This window comes from Hemicordylus capensis, chromosome 2 (genome assembly GCF_027244095.1).
Source record: "Hemicordylus capensis ecotype Gifberg chromosome 2, rHemCap1.1.pri, whole genome shotgun sequence".
NCBI classification, from domain to species: domain Eukaryota; kingdom Metazoa; phylum Chordata; class Lepidosauria; order Squamata; family Cordylidae; genus Hemicordylus; species Hemicordylus capensis.
The window spans coordinates 36,893,178-36,919,652 of NC_069658.1; the positions used below are offsets into that span (position 1 = coordinate 36,893,178).

General features: G+C 44.0%; 1 protein-coding gene across 2 annotated transcripts in view; it reads left to right on the top strand.

The window, feature by feature from the left end:
• Positions 1–13,894: 13,894 nt before the first annotated feature.
• The window catches only part of MAP3K1 (mitogen-activated protein kinase kinase kinase 1), a 98,301-nt gene continuing 85,720 nt past the window's right edge, over positions 13,895–26,475 (top strand). The window contains exon 1 of one of the 2 annotated variants that reach the window (XM_053299308.1): positions 13,895–14,519. In XM_053299308.1, the coding sequence (XP_053155283.1) occupies positions 13,966–14,519 (554 nt within the window). In that variant the 5' untranslated portion in view covers positions 13,895–13,965. Of the gene's footprint in view, positions 14,520–21,928; positions 21,966–26,475 lie in introns of those variants that run through there. The other variant, XM_053299310.1, reaches the window with a different exon arrangement.

Consider the following 26,475-nt stretch of genomic DNA (forward strand, 5'->3'; position numbering starts at 1 on the left):
CAGCTGGTGTTTGAGAACTTTAAACTTCCATAGGTTTCAGCACTGAAAAGCAGGCTAAACTTACTTCTTTCATCTACATCATGAAGCTCTTCTCATAATCGGTGAGAAGAGCTTCTGGCGGGTCTGCGGGGAGAGCAGGTTAACTTACCTCTCCCAGCAGATGATCGCCCAGCCATCCCTGGGCAGCCAATCAGCCAACCACACCATTACTGGCTCTGTCACAGAGGGGATCAGGGGCTGCCTGCCCCCTGGAAGTCATAAGATGCCCCTCACGAGTGTGCAGGGCATCCTGGGGAGACCGCTGGGACAAGGAGTCTTGTCTGAGCTTCCTGACAGGAAGCATGTGTTGCCATGGTGCGGAGCTGCGCCATGGTGGCACATGATCAGAAATTGGTCCGCTAACCTGAGTTAAGGGGAGGGCTACTTTGGCGGGCTAGCCACCAGAGAACCACCAGGTTCACCCGCAAGCCCAGTGGTTCTCATGATGGGGGAAAACCAGGCTGGGCTCCCCAGTTTCCCCCCATCATAAGAATAGCCTCCTTGCTTTCCCACCAAGAAGCTCTGAGTAGTGTTTTCTAAACCTCACATCCACCATGTCACATATGTAGGCTGAGAGATGGTGGCTTGCCCAAAATATTCTTGTGGCTTCTATATACAGAGGCCATTCACACAATATAAAACTGTGTTCTACCCATGTTTGTGTGTGTTCCAATTTTTAGTTGTGTGGAAGCAAGGTAGGAGGAAAACCTGGGGAGAAGTGATTCTGGGGAAGCAAGGTAGGAGGAAAAGCTACCCAGGTTTTCCTCCTAACTTGCTTCCACACAACTGAAAACTGGGAGCACACACAGCTCCCAAACCTGGGTAGAACATAGATTTCGATTGTGTGAATGACCTCATTGGCTCACTTCTGTTTATGGCTCTAAAGATAGTCAGTTTTTGCCTAATAAATACCAGAAATCATCAAGCTCTGTTTTTTGATGTGATGGCATGAACTCAGGCGATAATATATGCCATCATTCCCTGGGCACAGTCTGAGGGCACATGACACAGCCACCTTGCTGGTACTAAGTAGGTCTACTTCATGACAGGGCCTAGATGGGTGACCATCTGGAACCACCACCACCCCCGCCGCGGTATGCTGAAGTGAGCTCCATAATGGAAGAAAGGTCATGATATTGTATGTTCTAAGTGTAATTAAAAAAGAGTAAAGAGGCACCATTTAAAGTGGTGATTCTCTTATATTTAGCAGGAACATTTCCAGACAGCAGGATTTACCACAAGTTTACTGTGAGGCTATACAGCAAGTTTGAATTTGCTCCCAAAAACTGTGGCAAAAAGTGGAATTTTTTTACTCTGGACATGAATCGAGCTATGCCGTGATGCACAATGAAAAACCCAAATTGTGTCTGGAGTGCTCCCCAATAGCTCACAGGGACTTGGGGGCTAATCTGGCCAATATGTGAATGTACACCCTCCATTCCAGAGGAGAAGCGAGCTAAAAGCCCCATCTGGAAATGCTCCAGGGGGAGAGCAACTATTCCTAGCCAGCCCCAGCACAGCACCCCAGTGGCTGTTGTGGGTGCCTACCTTGGGTGTCTTTTTAGATTGTAAGTCCTTTGGGGACTTTGGGGACTTTGTAAGTCCTTACTAAATTTTCTTTTTCTATGTAAACCGCTTTGAGAATTTTTTTTTGCAACACTGTGTACAAACACTAATAGTAGTAGTAGTAGTAGTAGTAGTAGTAGTAGTAGTAGTAGTAAATACTTTAAAATGTAAGCATAGTTTGGAATGTTTAGCACTGGAGGGAGAATGTACCTTACATACATTTTAATGATGTAATGTGTTGTGTTATTTGAGCAAGAAACAGGGGCAACTGGGATTTATTTTACAAAATTCTGGTCAATGAGTTTTGCATCTCCCGCTCTTTCCTGACTATTTAAGCAGCTGCTTATGCCGTGTGTGTGTATGGTATGCACCAAATACATTCCCAGTGCTGCCATGCGGCACAGCTGGTTTTCCGTTCACAACCATGATGTGGCACACCGCTGAGACTTGGCCTAATTTTTGTGTTTACTGCTGTGTTGGTGTCTATACTCTCCCTGTCTTGTTGTCCTGTGGATGCTGCAGCTGCTATTGGTAGTTGTTTGTTTGCTTGGGATTTCTTCTCACCAGTGGTAGCAGCAGGATGAAAAGGTAGCAGCTGGAAGCACAGAAAAGAGGAAGATTTTTTTAAAAAATGTAGACTGGTTTAGCTCTCTTTCAATAGTGCTGGGCTGGTGGCTTGTCTCAAATCACAAACACTGGTGTTATCTCAGGGTTTAGGATGAATCAAATGTACCTGCACATCTCTTGATGCCATATTGCTTAATGACTTGCAGGTGAAAAATGTGAACTGTCTTTCTTGAGAAATATTGTGCTTGCAGTGACATCAGGCGATACGAAAAGTTCTGCCTTGGTTGTTTAACTATATAAATCCATTAGCTATTTCTTTTAAGTACACTGCTACGCATACATGGATCAAATGATGACTGCAACATCAAATTATGATGTGTGTGTGTGTGTGTGTGTGTGTGTGTGTGTGTGTGTGTGTGTGAAGCAGACATAATTTGATCAATGTAGGCATAGGTGTGTATGTAAAGGAAACAGTTAATTGATTGCAATGGTCATAGACAACAGGAGTGTGAGATGGGCCCTAGGGAACAGACAAGTATTTTCTCTCTCTCTCTCTGAGATATTCCCATGTTCTAGGGATGTACATGACAGGGGCGGAGCCACCATTGAGATGACAGGTTCTCATTGCCTTTCAGGGGCCGCACCTGGTGTCCCAGACACACACACACCCCGCATCTGACGTCAGACGTGGGGTGTGTGATTTAGCTCCCAAATGGGGCCATGCAGCCCCGTTTTTTAGCTAAATCAGCCAGCCCAGCTGGAGCGACTCTCCTTGCCTTTTAAAAGCAGGGAGAGCCACTCTGGCTGTGAATGCCTCACCACACCCTCACATCTGATGTCAGGTATGGGGGCGTGGCTAAATGCTCCCTGCGTCTGATGTCAGACATGGGGGGGAGGGGCTAGGGGGCCGCGGTGGTGGCAGAACCCAGGCCGCCACTGGCCTCCCTCTGCCCCTGGTGCATGAACTGGTGTTCAGTCGGTTCAGTTGTGGGGTGGAATACCTTTAAGCAGGGAGGGTGCCCTTACCCCCCACGTTTCCCATGCTGGTGCTGTCTCCCAAATAGTGTGCAGATCCCCTGAACTGCAGCCATCAACAACAGGGAGAAACAATAGTTTTTAAGAGGGTTGAAAGTGGTTTGAGAGCGGCTTTGCTCCCGTGCTCTCTTCCTATTGTTAACACTGGTTCCTGTCTGGGCCCCATTGTGGGACCTGGGCTGGGCCCTTAACGGTTAGGGACCTGGATACCTGAGGGACATCCTGCTCCCAAGGGTTTCTGCCCACTCATCTAGGTCATTGCGGTGGGACCTGCTCCGTGTGCCAACAATGAGGGAGGCTCACCTTTCGGGCACGCAGGACAGGGCCTTCTCAGTTATTGCCCTCAAACTTTGGAATGCTCTCTCAGTGGATATCTGCTCCCCAGTCTCCATCACAGTTTTGAGAAAGCAAGCACAATCTTGGCTTTTTACCCAGGCTTTTTATATGAGTGTTTTTTTGCTGCTGCTTTGTATCTTTTAAATTAGATTTGTATTTTTTTTAATATTCCAATTTAATTTTTACTGTGACATTTTTATAGTTTTATATTGTTTTAAATGTCTTGTAAACGGCCCTGAGATTATTTTAATGAAAGGCAGCATACAAGTTTAACAATATAAATAAATAAATAGATTGATTGATTGATAGGAATTCCATTTCATGTAGCTATTCCAAAAAATTTCTTCAGAAGTTCCATTGGATTTGGATCTCATCCTATTTAACAAGCAGGGCTAAGCACAATGAGCTAGGGAATAACTCTTCCCTGAAGCCTCTAACTTGGAGAAGTTACGACCACTTACTTGCTTTCTCAGAGTGGCCAGGATGTGGATGGCCTTGGTGAAGATGAAGATCAATAAAGCCAGCTCATTCATAATTCCTTTTTATTTCAAAGTTTTGATATTGGGAATTGGGAATATAACCAGTTTATTTGATCCAGAAATGTATATTTGCTTTCTTTGATTTCAGAAGTCACCCCATCTCTTCTCTTGCTCTCTGTCTCTTTAGGTGTCCCCATGTGACACAACATCTATACCACATCTGGTGCAAATGGGTACAGGCAATGTGAAGTTGTTGGGGGACTATGACCCACGGATGGACAGCAAGGCAATTTCATAAGGATACTACTTTCCATGCAAAAAGTAGGCTGAAAAAAATTCCCACTGGCTGACATACTGTGCAAGGGTATGTTAGCCCAATAACATTGTGTGCGCGCAAGTTGTGTAAATCACACAAATGCAAAAATTGCTCACATTGCATTACACAAGAGTAAGCCTATGGGAAATAATATCTTACTCTTATGTAATCTCATTTGCACATCATTTGTGAGCATATAACATTAGTGGGCTGATGTACACTTGCACAGTGTGTCAGCCCATCTTTCTTTGGGAAGCAAGTCTTGTTGGAACCAATGGGACTTACTCCCAAGTTAACGTGCGTCAGATTGCGATGAATATAACTCCTGAATATAACTTTCTCTCCACAACTGCCGCTACATTCCAAATGTCGCATGACACCAAGCTGAGGCTGCAGGCCAGAGGCTTATGTTACCCAAACAGCTCTGTGTGTCGCCACTTGTAATTCAGGGGGAAGTAACATGCTGGAAACTGTTTCAAGTTTCAAGTTACGCCAAGGTACTATATTTGAAGCTTAAAACAACCAGCTGGAGATCAAGAAACCGAGAGCCTTTGTGACTGCATTGTTTAGGGATACACTAACAGCACTGCGGCTGCACGAATCCCCACACTTTCTAAAACTGGACCCAGAGGAGCATCAAGCTCCCGAGGCTGCTTTTGTGATGTGCAAGGTGACAAGTTGGTGGGTAGGAGAGCTGGTCTTGTGGTAGCAAGCACAAATTGTCCCCTTTGCTAAGCAGGGTCAACCCTGGTTGCATTTGAATGGGAGACTCCGTGTGAGCACTGTAAGAGATTGCCCTTGGGGGATGGGGCCGCTCTGGAAAGAGCACCTGCATGCTTGAGGTTCCAAGTTCATAGATTGCTTTTTTTAAAAATGCATCTCCCTCCTCATACAACAGAAAACTGATATATTGGTTAGTTTGGAATGTCAGCCAATATTTTTAAAGGACAGAGCACAAAAACAATGTGCTCCAACTGAAGTACTTTTCAATGTTAAGCATATTCATGGAGGAACATATGTAACTGAATATATGCCATTTCTGGCAGCAATCTTTTATTTATCGTAATATATCTTCCTTATGTACAAGGAAATGAGGCTATTCACATGGGCAGCCCAACCTGCGTTTGGCTGCCCGTGTGCACTGCTGGGATTGAGTGTGCAATCAGGAATTTACCCCAAGCTTTAACCTGGGTTTAAGGGCACAAGTGCACCCTTAACTCCGGGTTTGGGGGTTGTGGCAGCCCACGCACACACAGAGCTGGGCGGCAAGAGCACCTGGCTGAGGGAGGACCCCTCAATGCACCTGGTGCCGTGCATTGTGGGATGTCCAAGGAATTTCTCTTCCAGCTCCCTGATCTGCTGCTCACCGTGGCACCAATTGCATGTTGAGTGAGCAGCAGAGCCGAGGGACCAAAATTGCACAAGTATGGGGAGCCAGCCTCCCCACAAGCCCTCTGCCCTGTGTGCTTATTTGGTCATGTGTACAACCTTATGTTTAGGATTAGGATTCCAAACCATAATTAACAATGGCAAAACTAGATAGATAGATAGATAGATAGATAGATAGATAGATAGATAGATAGATAGATAGATTTTTATTTCAGTCATTGACCAGTAAAAGAGTACAGTTACATAGACTCAGAACGAATTTTACAGACAATATAACACAATTTAGCCATTCTGCAAATAATCTCCTTATTTGTGTTTGCTAATAAAAAAATTAAATAAAAGTCATTAGGACGTCCAGAGAAGTTTTCCAATAGAGGGGATATTAATCTTAAATGAATATCCTTATAGAAAACACAATATAGGATAACATGTGAAGTAGTTTCTATGGCCCCAGTGCCACATGGGCACAGTTGGGAGGGAAAAGGTATCCCTCCAAACCTGCCATCAAAAACCGCTGTAAGTAGTGCATTCAGAGGCGTATCTAGGGAAAATAGCACCTAGGGCAAGCACTGAAATTGCACCCCCCTCCAAACATCTGACACCCATCTTTTAGATAACCTTACCATAATATCAGCTCAAAAATACAAGTCAAGCTCATTAATCTTTTAATATTTCAAAAAATATTTATCACTGAACATAGCCAGACCAAAAATGCTGGAAAACTACAAATTTCAGTCTACTGGGGCTCATGAAATACCCAAATACTATGTGGAGGTGTACTTGGAAAACTAAACAGAAATGCCTACCTAATTCCCTACTATGCATTGTAGCATCACTATTACGTAAGTTTTAAAAATAAATGGAGAATTTGACTTTTCCCAGATACTCTGAAAATAATTAAAGGATATGCAGAGTAAACTGTGTCACTGCTTGGAATATATCCTAGCATTTCAGAAAGACAGTTAAAATGAGAGCAAGAGAGCAAGAAACTCCCAGTGGGCCTTCATACTCAGGATTTCACACTGATTCAAAGACAAACTCACCATTAATAGCCATATTATTAAAACATCACATTTAACTCACTTATCACAAGACATCACATTTAACTCACTTATCACAAGACACATCACATTTAACTCACTTATCACAATACAATCCTAACTCATAAGCTTCAGCTCAATATTCACAAGCCCTGATTCTCTGTACATAGTGCCAAACTGAATATGTGTACGGTAACTTATATTAAATTAAATTATTATTTTTTAACCTGTAGCCCCTTTGGGGGGCTTCCTAAAGGCCATGAGGGGTCTGCAAAGGTTCCCCCTCCCCACGTTGGCCTCTTAATTCACCGCTGCAGCCCATCCTGGGCTGAGGACCTCACAGGGACCATTTGAGCATGTGCAGTGGCCATTTTTAAAAAGAATTTTTTATTTTAAAAATGGCCGCTGAAAACAAAATGGTCACTGCTCATGCTCAATTGGCCTCTGCAAGGCCTGGCATGGCCTAGGGCCTCACAGAGGCCATTTGAGCATGTATGGTGGCCATTTTGTTTTCGGCAGCCATTTTTTAATTTTTATTTTTTTTCATTTTTAAAAATGGCACCCCCTTCAAGTGACGCCTGGGGCATGTGCCCTGCCTGCCCCACCCTAGATACACCCCTGATTAAGATGTGCTAAAGTAAGAGCATGCCTAAATTTAGACAGAGATACCTCACTTAAATATTCTGCTGGTTTAAAGTTGATAGTTTGGTTCCCTATGTATATACCACTCTTGAGGCCAGCCAATTCACCCTGTAGTTCTATATCTAAAATGCGTTGTTTAACCACTTTTGTGGCCTGATCTAGTCCTAGGTCAATTAATTCAACTGGGGAAAGTCCGTAATGAGTTAATTTATTTATGACTAAAGACTTCCATTTAAATTTGTGGCCATCCATCATTATTAAGGAGGCTAATCCCCCTTGAACAAGAACCAATTTTAGCCAAAACAGAATCATACAACGCCAATAACATGACTCAAGCCTAAGAAGTCGCACCTCATGTCTAACTACTGCATTTGGCACGCAGCGAGGGAATTGCTGTATGTGTCTAATACACTGTTTTATGGGCAAAACAAGTAAATGCATACAATTTCATTCGTATGTAAGATATAAGTCCTGCATTAATTCAATATATTTTCAAACTTAAATTATTAGTGTTTTTTCTGCACAGTCCATCAAGCCAGACTAGACATGATATGGGTGTTCTTTTTCAAAATGCAGCCACAGGGATCAAGACCATGGAAAAGGGCCTAAGCCTTTTCCACTCCAAATCACCCTCCAACCGTGCCATAAGTCCCCCCCCCCCTGGCTAATAACAGGTTTGCTGGACAATGGGAAAATCAGATTGGCCCCAATTCAAACTGGGAACCTCATGGTTAATTTTTGAAAAAGACTTCAGGAGTTCCAGTAACAGAACTCCCATATCATATTTAGGGTGGCTTCATACCTAATGGAAGCAAGTGAGTAGGAGTACTTTTGGCAAGGAGTACTTCTGGCCAGTCTCCAGGCACAACCTGCAATTCCACCTCACTTTCTGCACCACTGAATTCTGGAAATGTTGGGTTCTCCCTGCCACCAAACATCCTCCCAACATTTGTAACTAACAGAGGATGCCAGGTGGCAGAGGGAACCAGACATTGTCCACCCAACATTTCTGGGCTTGGATGACAGAAAAGAGTGTGAGTACCTGCTTGCATCAGGCGCATGAACTTGCCAGGAACTGACAGTTCCCCCCTACTTACTTGCTGCCATTATGTGTGAAGCCACCCATTGACGTTTGGTCCTCATATACTACATTTTCTTAAACAATCTATTTGCCCTGTTTCCTTTATCTGTTGTTCCTGTTGTTCCTGCATATGGTCAGTTTTTAAAACATCACACACTGTGGCCATCACACCACATAAAAAGATGTTTTTTTTTTTTTTTTTTTAGAAACATTTCTGCTCATGGCTGAAATCAATATGATTGAAAGGAAGGACAACAGTTCCATAAGATCAAAAATTATACATTTCGACCAGGCTATTTTTCAAGTTGTTTGACAGTTTGGGTCATGGTGCAAGATATTCTACTAAAGACAGTTGTCTAGATTACAGTTAATATGCTGCATTTTTCTTGAACTACAGAAATTGTTCAAGATCAGAGGCTTCTGGAGAGTGGGGGCCTGGGGGCTGCAGTACCCATAGTGTTTTGATGCATTATGCATTATGCATTTCAGTTACATTTTGTCCTGATACAGACTTGAGCTCTGTCTGTAAGAGGAACTTGTCAATGATAGGCATTATGTTGCTGGATTGACCAAATCTCTGACAGTGTTGAACAAGGGAGCAAATTCTTCACTTGTTAGATACATGGAATGCCATGCTGACCAAACTTGTTGGAGATGCTGAGGTCCCTCATTTTTCCAAACAGTAAGGACAAATGAGACACACCTCATCACTGTTTCTCTAGGCAGATGGGAGGAAAGGGCAGAGGAGACTATCAAATGACATTCCAGAGAGCCTAAGTATGGGATTGGCATGCACAACACTCTAATGCTGCATTACATGATTGCCGAGTTGCAATGTCAGGATGCCACTCTGCCTATTCATGGGTTTGTGCAGGACTAGTCAATGACAGTGGCTCAGCAAAGTTCAAGGATGCAAATCTAATAATTAAAAGGAGGGCATGCCCTTTGATGTATGGGGATGACTGAGGAATCGCTCACACAACTGTTGACAATACTTGTTTTTACCCTTGATAAAATGGCAGTGCCTTTCATGCTGCAAGAATAATGGTGATTCATTCCTTTAGCCTATTTTCTCAGAAGTAAATCCTCTTTGAATTCAATAGGGCTTCCTCCCAAAAAAGTATAGGGACACAGCCTTACATTCTTTAAAAAACAACAAAAAGCCATGGTGATCGGACTGCATACATCATTGAGTTCAGTAAAAATTAAGGTAGTACAGAATGATAGCTGGGAAGCAGCTGTGCAACAAAACAAAAACTTAACAGCTGCATTTCCAAATACATCAAATAGGAAAAACACCTATTGATCTCACTCAGTTTTTGGAGAAATATCATCTTGCTCTGATCTTGAATGCATTCTGTCAGAGGAATACCTGTGTTGGACTCTAATCCCATGCATTTTTACATGGAAATGTGAACTCAGTGGGACTCATAATAAACATGTATAGGATTGAGCTGTACACCTGTTTTGCTACTTCATCAAAACACTTTGTAATCTTTTGATTCTTCAGCAAAACAATTAACCCCTTAATCCTGTGTACAGCTACTCTGAAATAAGTCCTGTTTCTTTTGGTGGAACTTACTTCTAGAAGAGGCTTAAGATTGAGGTGTAAAATTAAATTAAGCAGAATGGGATGGTCCTGATGTGATAGAATGGAAGTGGTAGAATGGATTGATCCATTTTAGACTGCAGGTGTGGGGGGACATGTATGAATGCCACACACAAACAACTGCCTGGATATTTTTTTAAAAAATTAGCACATCTGGGAGACAAGCTCTAGTCCATCCATCTCCCTGCAGGGAGTTTTTGCACAGGGAGTATTCAAAAATGTGATCTGCCACTGCAGCAAAAAGTGGTACGGTCAATTCTATCACCTCAGGACTCTACCATTTCAATCTGTAGCATATGAAGATCCAACCTAAGGGTCCTTTGAGATGAACTGGACTGCAGCACAATTCCTAGGCATATTTACTCAGAAGTAAATTCCACTGCATCTAGGCAGGTTTATTTCCAGATAAGTGTGCATAGCAATTATTATTATTTAGAATATGTACGTACCACTTTTCAACAACAACAAAAGTTGTCAGCATGGTTTACAGAGCAAGAGGAATGTGAAGATGGGTCCTTGTCCCAAAGGGCTCACAACAGGAAAAAGAAACATAAGAGATACACCAGCAACAGCTACTGGAAGTGATTCTATGCTGGGATGAATAGGGGCAATTGCTATCCCCCTGCAAAATATGAAAGCCACCACTTTAAAAAGTGACTCTGCCAGTTATCAGGCATGATGCCCGGTCAACAGGCTTATTGTGGTAGGAGCCTACTTCATCAGAAGATGTTCAGATGATCCTATTGTTTACCTTATATTGGGGTGATTGGAGGGATGGGTCATCTACTGATCTCTGTCTTCTCCAAAACACTAAGGAGAGATTCCCAGCTACCAAGAGAATACCTCTTGTTATTAGCTCCCTTTGATGGAGCATCAGCTACCAGAATTGGAGCTGGTTCCCTCACTGAAATCAATGGGAAGCTTCTAGCAGGTGTGCCATCTGTAAAATGGGTCTAGTTGATGTTATTTGTTTGATATTTGGCAACCATGGAAGAGTCTTCATAAGTCTGCAGATTTCAACCAAATTGGCTGGAAAACTGCAAGGCATGAACAGGAGAAATGGGAAAGGAAAATTGACACATCAGCAAAGAAAAGTGAGCAGTTTTCATGATGCCGTGAACACAATTCTCCCAAATGCACAAAGACTCAAACAAGATAATTGTACACAAAAAATAATAATGGCTGACATACTATGCAAAGTTCTATACGTGTAATGTAACATGCACACAGTTAGTAAGCAATACATGTATTGTTATGAACACAGCTTATAACATAGCATAACATAAAAGAAGAAATACAAGATGTGATATCAGTTAGGTTGGGCTAAAACCAATGCTACATTTTAGAACATACAAATTTCTTTCTGAGTTTAAAAGAAAACATAGCAAAAGTGGCGACTTGACGGCTGATGTGTGGAATCACATCCAGAAGAAGATAAGTCAAATGTTCTATATCTGACCCTTTAATATTATCTATTTTCAGTGTTTTCCCCTGATGTCATCATAAATAGGACAAGAGAGAATATAGTGGATGGTGTGCTCCACTTGGCCAGTGCCACAAGAACAAAGGCGCTGTTCCACTGGGAGTTTATTAAATCTCCCTTCAAGATATGCTGAAGGCGTAGTCTGAAAACAAAAAAGATGTAAACGCTTTTCTTAGTGGAATGTTAGTAATATTAACCAGATACTGATACAGTTGTGTAAGTGCAATCTTGTGCAAACACAAAAATTGTGCAAATGGAATTGCATAATAGTACAACTATTATTTCCAATGACCTACTATTGTACAGCTCTATTTGTGCCATTTTTACATCTGCGCAAGAGCACACTTGCACAACTGCATGTATGTTACTACAACGTGCATGGAATTTTGTGCAGTATGTGATCTAGAAACAGGAAACTGATTTTTTTTTTCCCCAGTGCACACCCCTACCAGATTCTGAGGTAGGCTGAGTTCAGCATGTGGCAATGCCATGCACATCAGCACCTTGTCACATGGCTGATGGGGGGTGGGGGGGCTGGAAGTCAGCAAAGGCTAATTGAAAACAACAGCTCTTAACTGGCTGTGTGATTGTTGCTGTCATGTTGCTGTTAGGAGCTTAATCGTTCAGTTCTTCATTTAGGATTAGGGGAAAGGGTTTCCAGGTGAGAGGTCATAATTTCCAGATAGGAATGAGCCCCTCTAATGTAAGAAACTGAGCATTGACCAAATGCACTGGTCTTGCAGAAGACAAAGATCTAGGAACACAACTGCTTCAGAGTATCAGATTAAGCCTGTGCAGAAAAAGGGGAAGAATGCTAGGAACATGGAGACTATGAGAGGCTTCTTTAGTATAGAGGTAGTAGATCTGCAGCTGCCAGTGCTAGATTTTTATCTGCATGGAAACAGGCAAATCTTTAATACCCAGAACCATTTTGTTATGAGGGCCTAGTTCATATATGTAAAGAGGAGAGCTGGTCTTGTGGTAGCAAGCATTACTTGTCCCCTTAGTTAAGCAGGTTCCACCCTGGTTGCATATGAATGGGAGACTTGATGTGTGAGCACAGTAAGATATTTCCCTCAGGGGATGGAGCTGCTCTGGGAAGAGCAGAAGGTTAAAAGTTCCTCCCCTGGCACCTCCAAGATAGGGCTGAGAGAGATTCCTGCCTGCAACCTTGGAGAAGCCACTGCCAGTCTGTGTAGACAATACTGAGCTAGATGGACCTAGGGTCTGACTCAGTATATGGCAGCTTCCTATGTTCCTAGATCACTTGCAGATCAGTCCTATGCAGTTACACATGTCAAAGACGGTTTAAAAATGTTTTAAACACCAAGTTAGTCATGACTAAGTCCCACTGAAATTAATAGGAGTGAAGTTAGTCATGACTAACTTATCTAATTGATTTCAGTGGTGCTTGGTCATGTCCAACTGGTCAGGATGCTGGCCAGTGAGTTTGACCTACCTAACTCTGTATGAGTTTGAGTTGCAGATTTCTCTATATTTGTACAAAGCTTGGTGGCTGATGGTACAAATATGATCCACTGAAATAATTTTGTTCGAGGCATGTGAGGGGAGACGGATGCTTTGCTTGTGGTGCTATATTTGGCAGTCCATTCATGCATGTAAGTCACTCACTTGGTGTTGCAGTCATCCGGTGATGTACATGCACGAATCAGCCCACTGTTGCTATAGGACTAAGCGGTGTAGTCCTCATTTAATGCTGTTGATAAGGAGCCGCACCACACGTTTCAAATCGAGATTATCTCCAGGAAGCGGTCACACTCTTCCAATCTCTTTGGTTGTGTTTTCCCACCCAGCATATATTTCTCAGAAGTCTATCCGTCATTTAAAAGAGACGGGGAAAGCAAACATGTAAAGAATATACGGAGAAACAGATCTCCTTTTTTCTTTTTTTTAGCGCTTGTCCACATTAAGGGTCAACAAAAGGACTCGCAACGTAAAAACCGGAGCATCTTCCTCCAACTTGTGTTTTAGAATGTGCAGCGGATTATAGAGCCAGGGCTGACGGTGGGGAAAAGAGACAAGGGAGCGACGAGGGTTCCTGAGTCCATCGCAGAGCCAGAGGGCAATACCTGGCTGGCCAGTGGAGGCGCTGAGAGAGTGTCCGACCGGGCAGCTCAGCGGCGCGCGCCTAGTCTTGGCCCATCAGCTTACCTATCGCCTCCGCCTCCTCATTCCTTTCTTCATTCTTTCTTCCCTCCCACAACCTGGGCCCGCCCAGCGGCCCAGCCCCCCCGCTACGCAAGCAGCGCAGCCCACGCTGCTTGCGTGCCGCCCGCCCGGGGAATTTTCGCTCTCTCTTCTCCCATCAGAGCCCGGTGCGGCTGACGGCGAGTGTGGGAGGCGATGTGACCTGCCAGAGAAAATGGCGGCGGCAGGAGGACCAGCGGCGGCGAATCGCATGTCCTCCTCGGTGGGATTATCGTCGGGGAACGAAGCCGCCGCCACCGCCGCCTCCTCCTCGGGGTCGTCCGCTGCAGCCGCCCGGAGCCCGAAGCCTGTGAGGAGCGGCGGCGGCACCGGCAGCGCTGGAAGCGGCGGCGGCGGCGTTGCTGGAGGACTCCCGACGAGAGACTCGGCAGGCAACTGCAGGGAGCCGCGCTCCGACTGGAGGCGGAAGCAGCTGCGCAAAGTGCGGAGCGTGGAGCTGGACGGGCTGCCGGAGCCCGCCGAATGTCCGGCGCTGCCTCTCTGCCTCTCGGGGGCTGCCGCCGCCGCCGCCTCCTCCTTGGCCGTCCAGCCTGCGCCTCCGGCGCCGCGCTCCACCCCCGGCAGCCCCGCGGCGTCCCCCAGCCGCTGCTTCCTCGCCGCCGGCTCCCAGGACCAGCCGCCGGACGCCGGGAGCCAGACTGTAGGAGCGGGCACCGCCGAGAGGACCGCGGAGCCGCCGCCGCCGCCGCCCCCTTCAGCCCCAACCGGGTAAGCCAGACGGGGGTCGCGTGAGGCCGGGTCTCTGCCTGCTGCGGGTCCGCATATATGGGGCGGGCGGCGGTGCAGGGGGTGACACTTGCGAGACCGGCCGGAGGGCTCTCCCGGGCGTGGGGCGAGGCCTCTTGGAGAAAGACAGCGGGGGAGTGTGCCGCTGCGTGGACCCCCGTCCTCCCCGCTCCTCCGTGGGCAGGCAGCGGAGGTCTGCTCTGGGCACCCCTACAGAGGGCGCAGAGGGAGGGAGCGCGCTGCATGCGGGTTGCCCTGGCTTTGCGACGACGCGAGGGAAGCCGCCCCAGTTCGGAGGAGTTGATGGGGGTTTGGTTTTTGTGGGGTTATTTATTTATTATTATTATTTTGGTCCGGCTCGTTGCCAGGGGCCGCTTTCGGGTGCAGGTCAGCGTGCACGCTGGGCTGCTTCCCAGCATTGTTTTGGCCCCGGACCGCCTGCGCTCTCCCCTCGCCGCTTTGCCTCGTTGTGTTTTCCCCTCTCGGCTCCCCGCCCCCTTGGTTGTGGCTTGTGCCTCCGAGGTTCAGTGCCGCTGCCGTGCGAGGAGAGTGTGTGTCGAATGGACGCTGGCGGCGGCTGAAGGCTGCTTCCGAGCTGCCCCGCCACTGCAGAGGGGCTTTGCAGTTTGAATTTGTCTCGGTGGTGGTGGTGGTGGTGTTGAGAGTGGAGGAGGAGGAGGTCCCCGGACCGGATGTCTCTCAGCCGTTCACTTGCAGTGCTGCTAAACCCGCTTATTCTCCAGCCCTGCGATGTGAGCAGCAGGCTCCGCAGTCGCGGTGCACTTGTGAAGTCCTGACTGAGGTCTGGGGGGACGCGCGTAGCAAACAATATGACCTTGTTGAAATTCACATTCGTAATCTGGTGATCGCAGGCGCTGTTCCCCTTGAGATTCTACCTTCGATCTGGTGTTCTCCGTAGTTAAGAGAAACCCACAGCCATTTCTCTCCTCCGCCCGCCCCCCCCCGCACCCCTGTGCCTTGTTCCGCCTCACTGCCGCTTGAAAATGCAGAACTGAGAGAGAAAACAATGTATAGATATGCGTGCCTATTCTTGTTTTTTTTAAGAAGCAAAACTCTCCAAACACACACAGACAGTGGTGTGGTATGCTTTGCTTAAACTTACTGACATGGCAGAGTTTGCCCTGTGGTGGTTCTTGAGACAGGAAACACGCGTTTCAAATGTAAATATGAGAGAGAGAGAAGGACCCAGTTTCGGCTGAAATGCCTTGACTACATAAATGAAGCCATTCAAATTTCCTGTTTCCACTCTTCAATGTGTAGCCTTGCCACTGCAAGAGACGTTTGGTCTATTTGCTCTCAGTTTGTGCTGTGGGTTGGTGCGGGGAGATCTTGCAACCGGTGCAAGATTAGGAAGAGCTTTATTTAAGAGCTGCAGACTGCAGTGCTCATAAGACTGTAGTTCAGTCTTAAACATGTTTCCTCCAAACCAAGTACTACTGATTTCAGAAATACAAAGTTTGAGGAAAGGATGCTTAGACTACCCTAGTATTAATACCAATGGTGTTTTTTAAAATTTGTGTACAACTAAAGGCAACCTTCTGTTACCATAACAAATTATTGCTTGTCAGCTATGATTGTTTTACCTATGCTGTAAACAGAATGACAACTAACTGTTACCACTGTAGTGATATATAGTCAATATATATAGGTATGAAATGCCAAATAAACATTGGCTCAGGAAACAGTTCACTGAAGTAATCTAGGGTGGCAAAGGTATTCCATTTGATTTCATACATTTTTTTTTTTTAGAGAACAGGTAAATTTTGATTAGTGATCAGTGAACTCGATTAAAAGTGAAGCGTCTTGAAGGGAATGGGCTAGTTGAAAACTACTGCTGAAATGGATCAGAATGAAATGTTTTTGGAAAGTGAACACAATTTGTATTATGTCATGCTATATCTCATAATGCAGTTGAATATTTTATAAATAGACATTTGCTGCAACCAAGGAAAAATAATGAGATTAAGCACTGGCGGAAGGACGTCTCTCAGTTGAAATTCTCAGATTCTTATTTCAGGGGGATTGGTTGCTGTTTGTTACAGACACAGAAAGGTTTAACACTTGTAGCATCTGTAGCACTAATGCTGAAATGGGCTGTTGCTACCTATGAGGGATTTTCCTGGGTATTCCCCTTCTTATCCTAAACACATTGTTACAGTTTTGCTTGAAAGTCACCTACATTTGTAAGTTCTTGGAGTTTGTATACATTAATGGAAGGGTGTCTGGAGGGTCTTGTTTCTTTTTTCTTTTCCTTCTTTGAAGTCATTTTTTTAATGCTACAATTTATTGTGGCTGGGGATGATGGGAATTGTAGTTCAGCAACATCTGGAGTACCACTGGTTGGGAACACCTGTTTTAATGGAGTGTACTATATGGCAAATGATTCACAGAACAGTAATAGTAAATATCAGGTACGTTATTCTGCTTCAGCAACACAGGAAGACTGCCATTGCCATTGATAACTAGACTAAATAGCATGCATGTAGCACAATCCTATGCAGGTTTATTTGGAAGTAATTCCCACTGTTTCAGTGGGGCTTACAAGGGAGCAAGCATGTTTAGAATTTGCTGCCTAATCTCATTTCCAGATGTAGAATCAGAGTTCAGTGTAGTGGTCCCTCTTAATTTTTTTCATCTCTGTGAAGAATGAGTTTTGTTCTGGGCGGCAGTATCAAGCGACTGTGTGCGCACATGCATTCAGAGTGGGGCCTTCCTAATTCAACCTGAGCAGGATCTAAAATTAACTGAGCAAAATCGAAAGACTTGTGAGCACGCGCACGTGTGCACATCTTAGAGGGCACAGAGGTTCAGTGTAGGGGTTTTGTTCTTGTTTCAGTTCATATTAAATGCTGTATATATTGACTGCATTTTGTTTTATAAAAGCACAGGCAACATCCTTGTTAGTTCAGGTGGGTTGAGCAACTTTGAAATGAACTCCTCAGGAAATACACACACACATAAAATGTGCATTTTTTTCTCTCAAGCTGCTCAAACGCTGTGCAAGCATAGTATGCCATGCCTTGCCCACAAGCAATAAGCTGTAGACTTCAGTTCTGTAAGCAGCTTATCATACTTCAGTGGAACTATCACACAAAGGGAGCAACGGAGTACAAGGTTCAATTTCTGTATGCAGTTAAGTACATAAAATGTAATGCACATTATGCTAATATTTTAAAATATGACTGCAATTGATTTCTTGCAGTCCATTTTCTTGAATTAAACAGATGGCACATCTGCTCCAAAGTTCTTATGTATATTTCATGTCCCTGTCATGATCTACCCCCCACCCGCCAAAGGCTGATTTAAATATTACACATTTGATAATGATTCTAGAATGTGACTATTGTAGGATTATTGTAACATGTCCCGTTAACATTTGCAATTATTTTAAAAACGATACACAAATTATGCTAATTTTTCTTTTTGTTGCACCACAAGTTTATGAATCTTTTCTGATGTGGTTGTGGGCGATAAGAGTTGCTTGCTCTGCTCTTAAGTAGCAGCTAAAACGTGTGCAACTCTGCTGTGAAGCACCAATGTGAGGAAGCTTCTTCCTGTTTTTTGCTAGAAATGTAAGTTTAAAATATAGGCACCATGATGTTACCTTAAATATAACCATTGGGGAAGTTCATTTTGTAGATTTCATGAAACAAGATCAATTTTTTTTAATGTGCTATAGGACTGATTAATCCTTCTTGGTAGAGAACGTTGCATGTCTTAAGAAATACCAATCTTTTGGTGTTTTAAAATGCAGGTAGTTCCCTTTAAACAAAAGGGGCAACATACTGCTGTGTGTGGTATAGGCATGTCTTCATCAACTACAAGCTTTTGAAGAGACCCTACAAGAGCTTCAGCAAAATGTCTTTTTTAAAAAAGAAAGCCTTGATTGTCCTGCTAATTTTAAAAAATATTTAGTTTCACATTTCAGAGAACATTAAGGAAAAGGCTTTTGGGTACATTCATTTTTAATGTACTCAGGTAGTTGCTAGATACTTTTGTCTGTTGACTCGTGGCTGGTTAGCTAGTGTTCTTTGGGCCTCAATAAGAAATAATCTTTATGTTTTTAAGAAAAGCAAAGTTAAGTCCTGTCATTCTTAAATCATACCCTTACTACTTATTATAGCCTTACCTTTAATCTAATAAGTGTTTGTGGTGTTAGTGTTTTGGGATTGCAATATGGATCAAAAGATGCATGTGTTCAGTTAAATTATTCAATTAAACATTTCTGTATTTGAAAAAGTTGTATCTTGAGGATCCTTAAGGAAGCAGGTTCCTCTGGGGTAGCTGCAGATAAGGTAGATGTGCTTATTCACTTGCCTGAATCAAATTATGCAATTTTGCTGTTTACAATAATGCCATGAGCACCCTTTTCAGATTGCTTGTGTGCTATGAAATTGGTGATGAGTAGAATTTTGATACATTCTTTTTTAAGCAACAGCCTAGGAATTTAGCTTCTAATGCAGAATTGTTTGTGATCAGAACCTAGGTCAGAAGGAGCTCTTCTCTTCCTAAATGCAATTCTGAGACTTAGTTTTGAATTACTGATAAAAGGCTACATTCATTTATCTCTACAGCAAGGGTTTTTGTATGTATTCACAGAAGCACAAGTACATCTTTCATAGAATTTACAACATGTAATTATTTCTACCGAATTGGATTGTAATTTGTGGTCACAAATTTGACTGCTCCTACAAAGCTATCATGCAGCTCTTGCTTCCAATAATACTGCTAGATTACAACTCTACCCCCACCCCCACCCATCCGTTGTTGTTTTTTAGTGTGGACATTTTAGGAACAGGGATTATACCAGAATGATGAAACCTGTCCGATCAGACTTCAAAAATTGAACCTTCTACATTGAAAACCACCACTTGCAAATTCTCGCTGTGTATACACAGATAGTTACCACTAATATTCAGTTATGATCACCAGTATATTTGTTTGTCTCTTATGTATGTGATTTGGTAAAGTATTCCAAAGCCAGGTCTACGATATACCATCAATGCAACATTGATTTAAAAGGATATCTGAATGTGATACAAATATGTTAAATCTATACTCATCGTTCCTTAACTTAAATCATAGTTTGGCATTATGTGTCCAGGTGATATGCTTGAACACTCACTTTCCTTCCAATTCCCCTTGTGTGCTCTGCTTTAATAAATTACAGTTTAATCCCATTTTGTAGGGCTTGAGCAAACTATAGTGTGCTGGTTCAAGTGTAATAGCAATCCATTGGTTCAGCAAAAGCAGAAGTAACTTCTTAAAGTTGAGTGGACAAGGGAAGAGGGAGAGGAGAGAGTTTGCAAGCACATGGATTGTTCACATGACACCAACCATTTTTAAAAGCAGTATATATATCGTAAATATAATAATACTTGTATCATGGGTTCATTCAGTACGTATCCATGATTGTCTGGGAATGTACATATCTGAAGGTGATTGCTTGGAGACAACTCGGTGACCTAGATCACCATATAAACAGTCATTTGTTGCTGTCCCTTGTATAACCTTTTTAGGAGACCCTTGGCAAGACCTGAAATTCTGTGTAATTAGTTGGTTACAGATAGTTGGTATGTTTGAGTTATGGTTTTGGTAGTCACGTTAATGTTTACCATTTGGAAATTTCTCAGCATATATATTTGAGGGCAGATGTTGATGTTCCTTAATATGCCTCCTGAATTCAGCCCTGAGAAAACAGTGCAATCCTCTGTTCGTTTTCTGGGTGGGCTTAGAATTTTATGACTTCTGCAACAACCATGGGTGTATTTCAGATAACTAATGTGACATATCTGGATTAGAGTGTTCAGGAACCAGTTAGACTGGTCTGCCTTCAGATACTCACGGAGCCAGTCTTCCACTAAGGAGGATAATAATTGGGAATACTAATAGCTGAAGAGCAAACTAACACACTCCCTCTCTCTTTTTGGGGGGAAGGGGGGATGTTGGTCTTTATGCTTTGGGAATTCCTGGAAGCATCTGGGTCACTCTTGGAAACAGGATGCTTAACGAGATGGAACATTGATTTGATCCAGCAGAACTGCTCTTACATCTTAAGGCTAGACTACAGGTGGACCTTGTTATCTGTGGTTTAATTACTTGTGGTTTCACATATCCATGGTTGAAAAATAGAGGATGAGCCTTGTTAATCGCGGTAAAAGGTTTTGTGTATCCATGGTTTTTGGTGGAGTGGGAGAATGCTCCTGGCTACCCAGTGTGGCCGACTCCAAGGGCAGTGCTTACACCTCACCCTCCTCAGAGAACTGGCTCTCATTACTAGTGGTGTGAATGGAATCGGTGACTGCCGGTTTGAAGGTATGTGTGTGGGATACCTTTAAGGACCGGGGAGGGTGCTCTCCCCCCCCCGTGTGTTTTCTTTGCTGGTGCTGTCATTAAAATTGGTCCTGTGGGGTGGCAGCGTACCTCATTGCCTCCACTTCTGGTCCGAGACATACTGGGGCGGCAAGGAGGTACGCTGCTGCCCTGCGGGACTGATCTTAATATAAGAGCTGGTGGGTAAAATGCACACGGGGGGGGGGGGAGTGCACCCTCCCTGGTCCTTAAAGGAATCCCCCCCACCTTTGAACCAGTGGAACAGCTGGACATTTAAACTGGTTTGGAGGTCCGTGAAAAGACCTCCGAACCTGTTCTTCGCACATCACTACTCATCACTGGCCAGGGCTTGCTTTTATACACCTCCTCCCCCTCGTCCTTGCAAGTAATCTTCTCTTGCCCCCCTTGCTGCTTTAGTATTTTAGAACCTAACCCCCAGATTTCCATTGGCTTAATGTCCTGTCATCCATGGTTTTGTTATCCACCATCGTAGGCAAGAACTTCACGAGAACCGCCCATACTGTCACTTTCTGTATTTAGGGTTGCCTTTTTATTTTGATGTTTTAGCTGAGCCTTGTAAATTACTACTCAGGAAGTTGTTTCTCTGTCATCTGCTATGCTGATTAGGTCCTCCTTGGGAGTCGTTTCCCCAACCCTCCACTGTGCTACATTGAAGGAATATCGCACTATACGTGCACTGCAAAGGATAAGATGCAACTGGGAAGACACTTCCTCTTGCAAAAAGGTTCTTCCCTGTCCCAGCCTTCTGGATACGACCAAATTAGTAGCTGTGTCTTCTTTCCAGTTGTGAGGGAGTTTCAGTGCTTCTTTCCGGTTCCAGTGCTGGAAAGTTGCAGGCCTGAGTTCCACCAGTGGATGCTGCATTAAGCAAGAACAAGTAGTGTGAAGGAAATGGGCCAAAATCCTACTAGGGAAGATGAAGTAATAGGGAAGTTGGGTGTGTGTGTGTGCGCGCGCACACACACACACACACACGATAGAGATGGAGAAAGAGATAGAGGAATGGTGGATTGGGAAAGTGATGTCTTTTGGCCTTTCTGGAATTAAAAGTTGGTAGGCATCCTTTCAAGTAGTCTTCTACATTTAGCCTGTAGTGCAAAGGAGTTGCAAGAATCTGAAACTATTCACAGTGGTGAATATGGATATGAGCAATACAGGAATAGCTGCAAAGAAATGTCTGTTCAGCTTGTGGGTTGGATGATAGAACAAAATGTCAGTAGGCCATTTGTGGTTTGTGAAATGCTTTTATAACATGCTCTAATATGCATATTAGGAATACAAAATGCTGAGGAAGATGTATTCTTTCCAAAAGTCTTAACATGTTCAAACATCATCCTGCTTTATTTGCTAAATTGCATGTTTTAATGCAAAAGTGAAAAAAAATACATTCTGGTGTTGACCTGTTAACCCTTTTTGGATCAAAATATGAGAGAATGTTGTACAGCATCTCTTCTCTCAACTCCCCCCATTTTTTAAAATGCAGCTTGATTACATTTGTGCTTTGCAATATGTTTGATTGATGACTGACTTTTTGCCACAGATTTAAATCTATGTATTGAGTGGGAGACATACTTAAGTGTAGGGGTTTCCACAGACACACACATTTCTACACTGAAGTAGGGGTGTGCACAGATCACGGTTTGTGTACCACTCCGACAGACTTGTTCGGCCGAATTTCACGTCACAGAGGCCAGGTGAGTGACAGAGCCATGTGTGGGTTGTGAGGGAGTACTGCAGCAGCAGGAAGCTGCTTGGAGGGGCAGTCCAGCTGGTAAGATCCTCCATCTTTACTGTTAAAGTAAAACTTGCTGCTACGCACCTGCCCCCCTGGTGCTGCCTTGAACTGCCAGACTAGTTTGAGTTTCAGCCAAACCTCAAAGACCGTGGAGCTGTCTGAATTGGGACTGGTACATGAACTGTTAACTGTGCACGTCCCTACTTCTTTGTGTTGGACTAGTTAGATGAATTGGAAGCCTTATATATTTGGTTCCTTTTCCAAATATATTTTCCAAATTTCCATGGGCATGCAGAATGAAAATGTCACTTGTGTTGCCATTCTTGTATAGGGTGTATGAGTTTTATAATGCTGATTAATCAATCTTAGAGCCGGGTCTCACAATCAGCGAGACCTGGTTTGGGGTGGTGAATGGGGAGAGTGGGCTCAGCCACCTATACGAAAGTGGGCTAAGCCATCCACAGCCGGATCGTGACGGAGCCGGCGGGGGCTGCCACAAGCTCCAGCATGCCCTGTGCGAGCGCGCAGGGCATGCTGGTGAGACCCCCAGAGCTGGGAGGCGGCTTTTCACCTCCCCTCCGGGGGTCTCCTCATGAGTAGCCGCACTGCGGCTACTCACGATCAGAAAGCCCGGGTTTGTGGAGTGCTTGCGCCACAAACCCGGGCTTTAGGGAGGGTTACCAAAGCAGGTGACCTGCTTGTAAGCCACCGGGCTCGCCTGCGAGCCCGGTAGTTTACACGATTAACAAAAATCGGGCTAGGTTCTCCTAGCCCGATTTTTGTTGATCGTAAGAATAGCCCCATAATCTTAGTAACTAAAACTGAGTGCCTTTATAAATTTTTTGTTTATATAGGACAGACAGTCTCCTCCCATGTGAATCTCTTGAGTGTCTGAGCACTTTTGGGGGCTTGCTTGGTGGGAATGTATGAACAGGCCTTCTCTGTGATTGCTGTTGCCCTATGGAACTCCCTGCCACATTAATAAATGCAACTTGTTTTGTAAAGATCAGGTAAGGTAAAGTGTGCTGTTGAGTCATTTTCAATTCCTGGCGTCCACAGAGCCCTGTGATTTTCTTTGGTAGAATACAGGAGGGGTTTACCATTGCCATCTCCCGCTCAGTATCACTGCTGCCCGATATAGGTGTTTCCCATAGTCTGGGAAACATAACAGTGGGGATTCAAACCGGCAACCTGCCCGCTGTACCACTTAAAGTGTAATTTCACCACTTAAGGTGTAAGAAGATCAGGTAGACAGAATATATAGTAAAGGACGATAAAGGGCCCTCTCTGCCAGTCCTTAAATGTAGGCTGAAGACATTTTTATTCCAACAGGATTTTCCTGAGTTCACTGAGTTTTTACTTCAGTATCTTGGTGCTTTGGAATGGTCCATTCTCTGGTATGGCTTTAAAATGAATGGTTTCAATCGTGACTTTTATTACATTTTAAAAACCGTAATCAAAACATGTTAGCCACCTGGAATCATTGGAAATCTTGGTTGTGAAGCCATCCTCAGAAGCATGAATACTGGTAGCTGATAGTGCAATCCTATGAAAGTTTACTTAGAAGTCAGTTCCATTGTATTCAGTGGGATTTACTATAACTGTACTGTATAGGATAGCAGCCTAAGTTTTCTAGGAAAAGAGACAGTGGCTGCATTCAGACAAAGGACCTTTTATGTTCAAAGGGCCTTATATGTTTTTCTGAACAGATCGTGTCCATGCTGTGCAAGTGCTTATGTGCAAATGTTCATGAATTCTAATGTTTAATGACCTTGTCCCAAAGAAGAGTTCTGGGCTTTTGTTTCTCAAGCAGCACCCCTTCAAGCCATGTGGCAACTTTATTTTATTATTTAAAACTGAGGGCACTTTCAAAGGCAGTTTGCAATATGGCAGGGAGCTCCAATTCAAAAGACAAAAGCCCAAAATTTCAAGCCCAGGTTCTTGGACATGACTGTCTTTAGATTCTGGGCAACCAGTTTAATCCACCTTAGAATGAATGTATAGATAATCATAAGTTGTAATGTCACCTACTTTATGAGCTTGTAAATTGATGTTGGATCTTTTGGACTTCTATGGGAAGCCCCAAAGTCCATGGGAAACAGAAGCAGACTGTGCTCAAAGTTGTGTTATGAAAAAATAACTCTCAGATCTTAATATCAATCCCTGCATTCAATTACATACTCAATAAGTAGAGAAACAAGAATTATTGTTGTAACTTTTATAGTTTTCAAGAAAATATACTTTTAAATTAGCCTAACAATAATGGAGACTGAAAATGCACCCCATTGGCTGATGCAATTATGATATCGTATCCATAACTTATGTGGAGCAGATATACTGCAAAAGGAGCTGCTTATTCTGCTGGCTTTACTCTGATGTCGTCTTCTAATTTTGCTGCCAACTAACAGGCCCCCAAATCCTATCCAACTACTAATGTGAGCAAACTGCATGGGGATGGCGGGGGGGGGGGGAGTTGGGGGTCGTCTTCTTCCAACCACTTCGGTTTTAACAGATCAATCTGCAGCCCCTTTTGCAGGCTGTGAAAATCTTGCCTTGATACTGCAGGCCACTGTTCGCTCTAACAGGGATTCCCAGATGTTGTTGACTACAACTCCCAGAATCCCCAGCTGCAACGGCTTTTGCTTAGGGATTATGGGAGTTGTAGTCAACAACATCTGGGATTCCCTGATAGAGGGAACACTGCTGCAGGCCTTTAGCATATGAGGAGGTTTCAGCTCTGATCTGGGTGGGATACTGGGTGGGATACTGGGTGGGGTGGGAGGAACTGAGGAACCCTCTTTCTCTACCACCATCTTTGGTGATCCTGGGAGTGGAGGTAGAGTGGGAGAGAGGTGGGAGCAGAAAGCAGGGAACAGCATTTGTGCATAGGGACAGTTACTAGGTTACACTGAAAGGCCACAGAAACTGTGTTTCCTGAGTATCTCCCATAAGGGAAAACCATTGGGAGTGTCAAGAAGATATAGAGCAGAGCAGAGCAGGAAGGAAGGGGCTGGCTAAGAAGTCGGTAGATCAAAGCTCCTTTTTCTTGTTTGAAGGGGGATGGAAACCCTAATCTTTTGGTACTTCAGCTGGGACTTGAGAGATATCAGATGCACCTGTGGCACTACTTAGAGTAGGGTAGGGATTCCCCCACCAGTGTTCTCTCTAACAGGGATTCCCAGATGTTGACTACAACTCACATAATCCCCAAGCAAAAGCTATTGCAGCTGAGGTTGCTGGCTGCTGTAGTGAACAACATCTGGGAATCTGTTAGAGGGAACAGTGTCCCTCATCTCACCCCACTCATTAACAGTAATGCAAGAAATGAACTCTGCAGTTAATGGTCGTAGAAGAAAAGGCACCTTGCACATGTGTTGGCACCATTGTTAGTTATTCATTTACTTATTCAGCCCCAGCTTCTATGGCTTTTCAGTAAAAACTTACCATATTTGGAAGAAGACCCCCCCTCCACTCCCCCACCCCATGCAGTTTGCTCACTTATTAGCCTGATAGGATTTTGGGGCCTGTTAGTTGGCAGAGAAGTTAGAAGACGACAGAGTAAAGCCAGCAGAATAAGCAGCTCCAGCTGCAGTTTATTTGCCCTATGCTGGTTGACCACTGTAATAAAGGTTGATTGAAGTTTCTCTGCCCCAGAGAACAGGAACGTGATGTCATAGTCACATCGTCTGATGGGATGTGTTTTCAGTCACTCTGCAGGACTGCAGTTTTCAGCTAACTTTTAAAGTACTTTTAAAGGAAAACTAGAACAGCCAGAGTACAGATTTCCCTCCTATAGATAATGTATAAGAAACAATTGACATGTTGAAT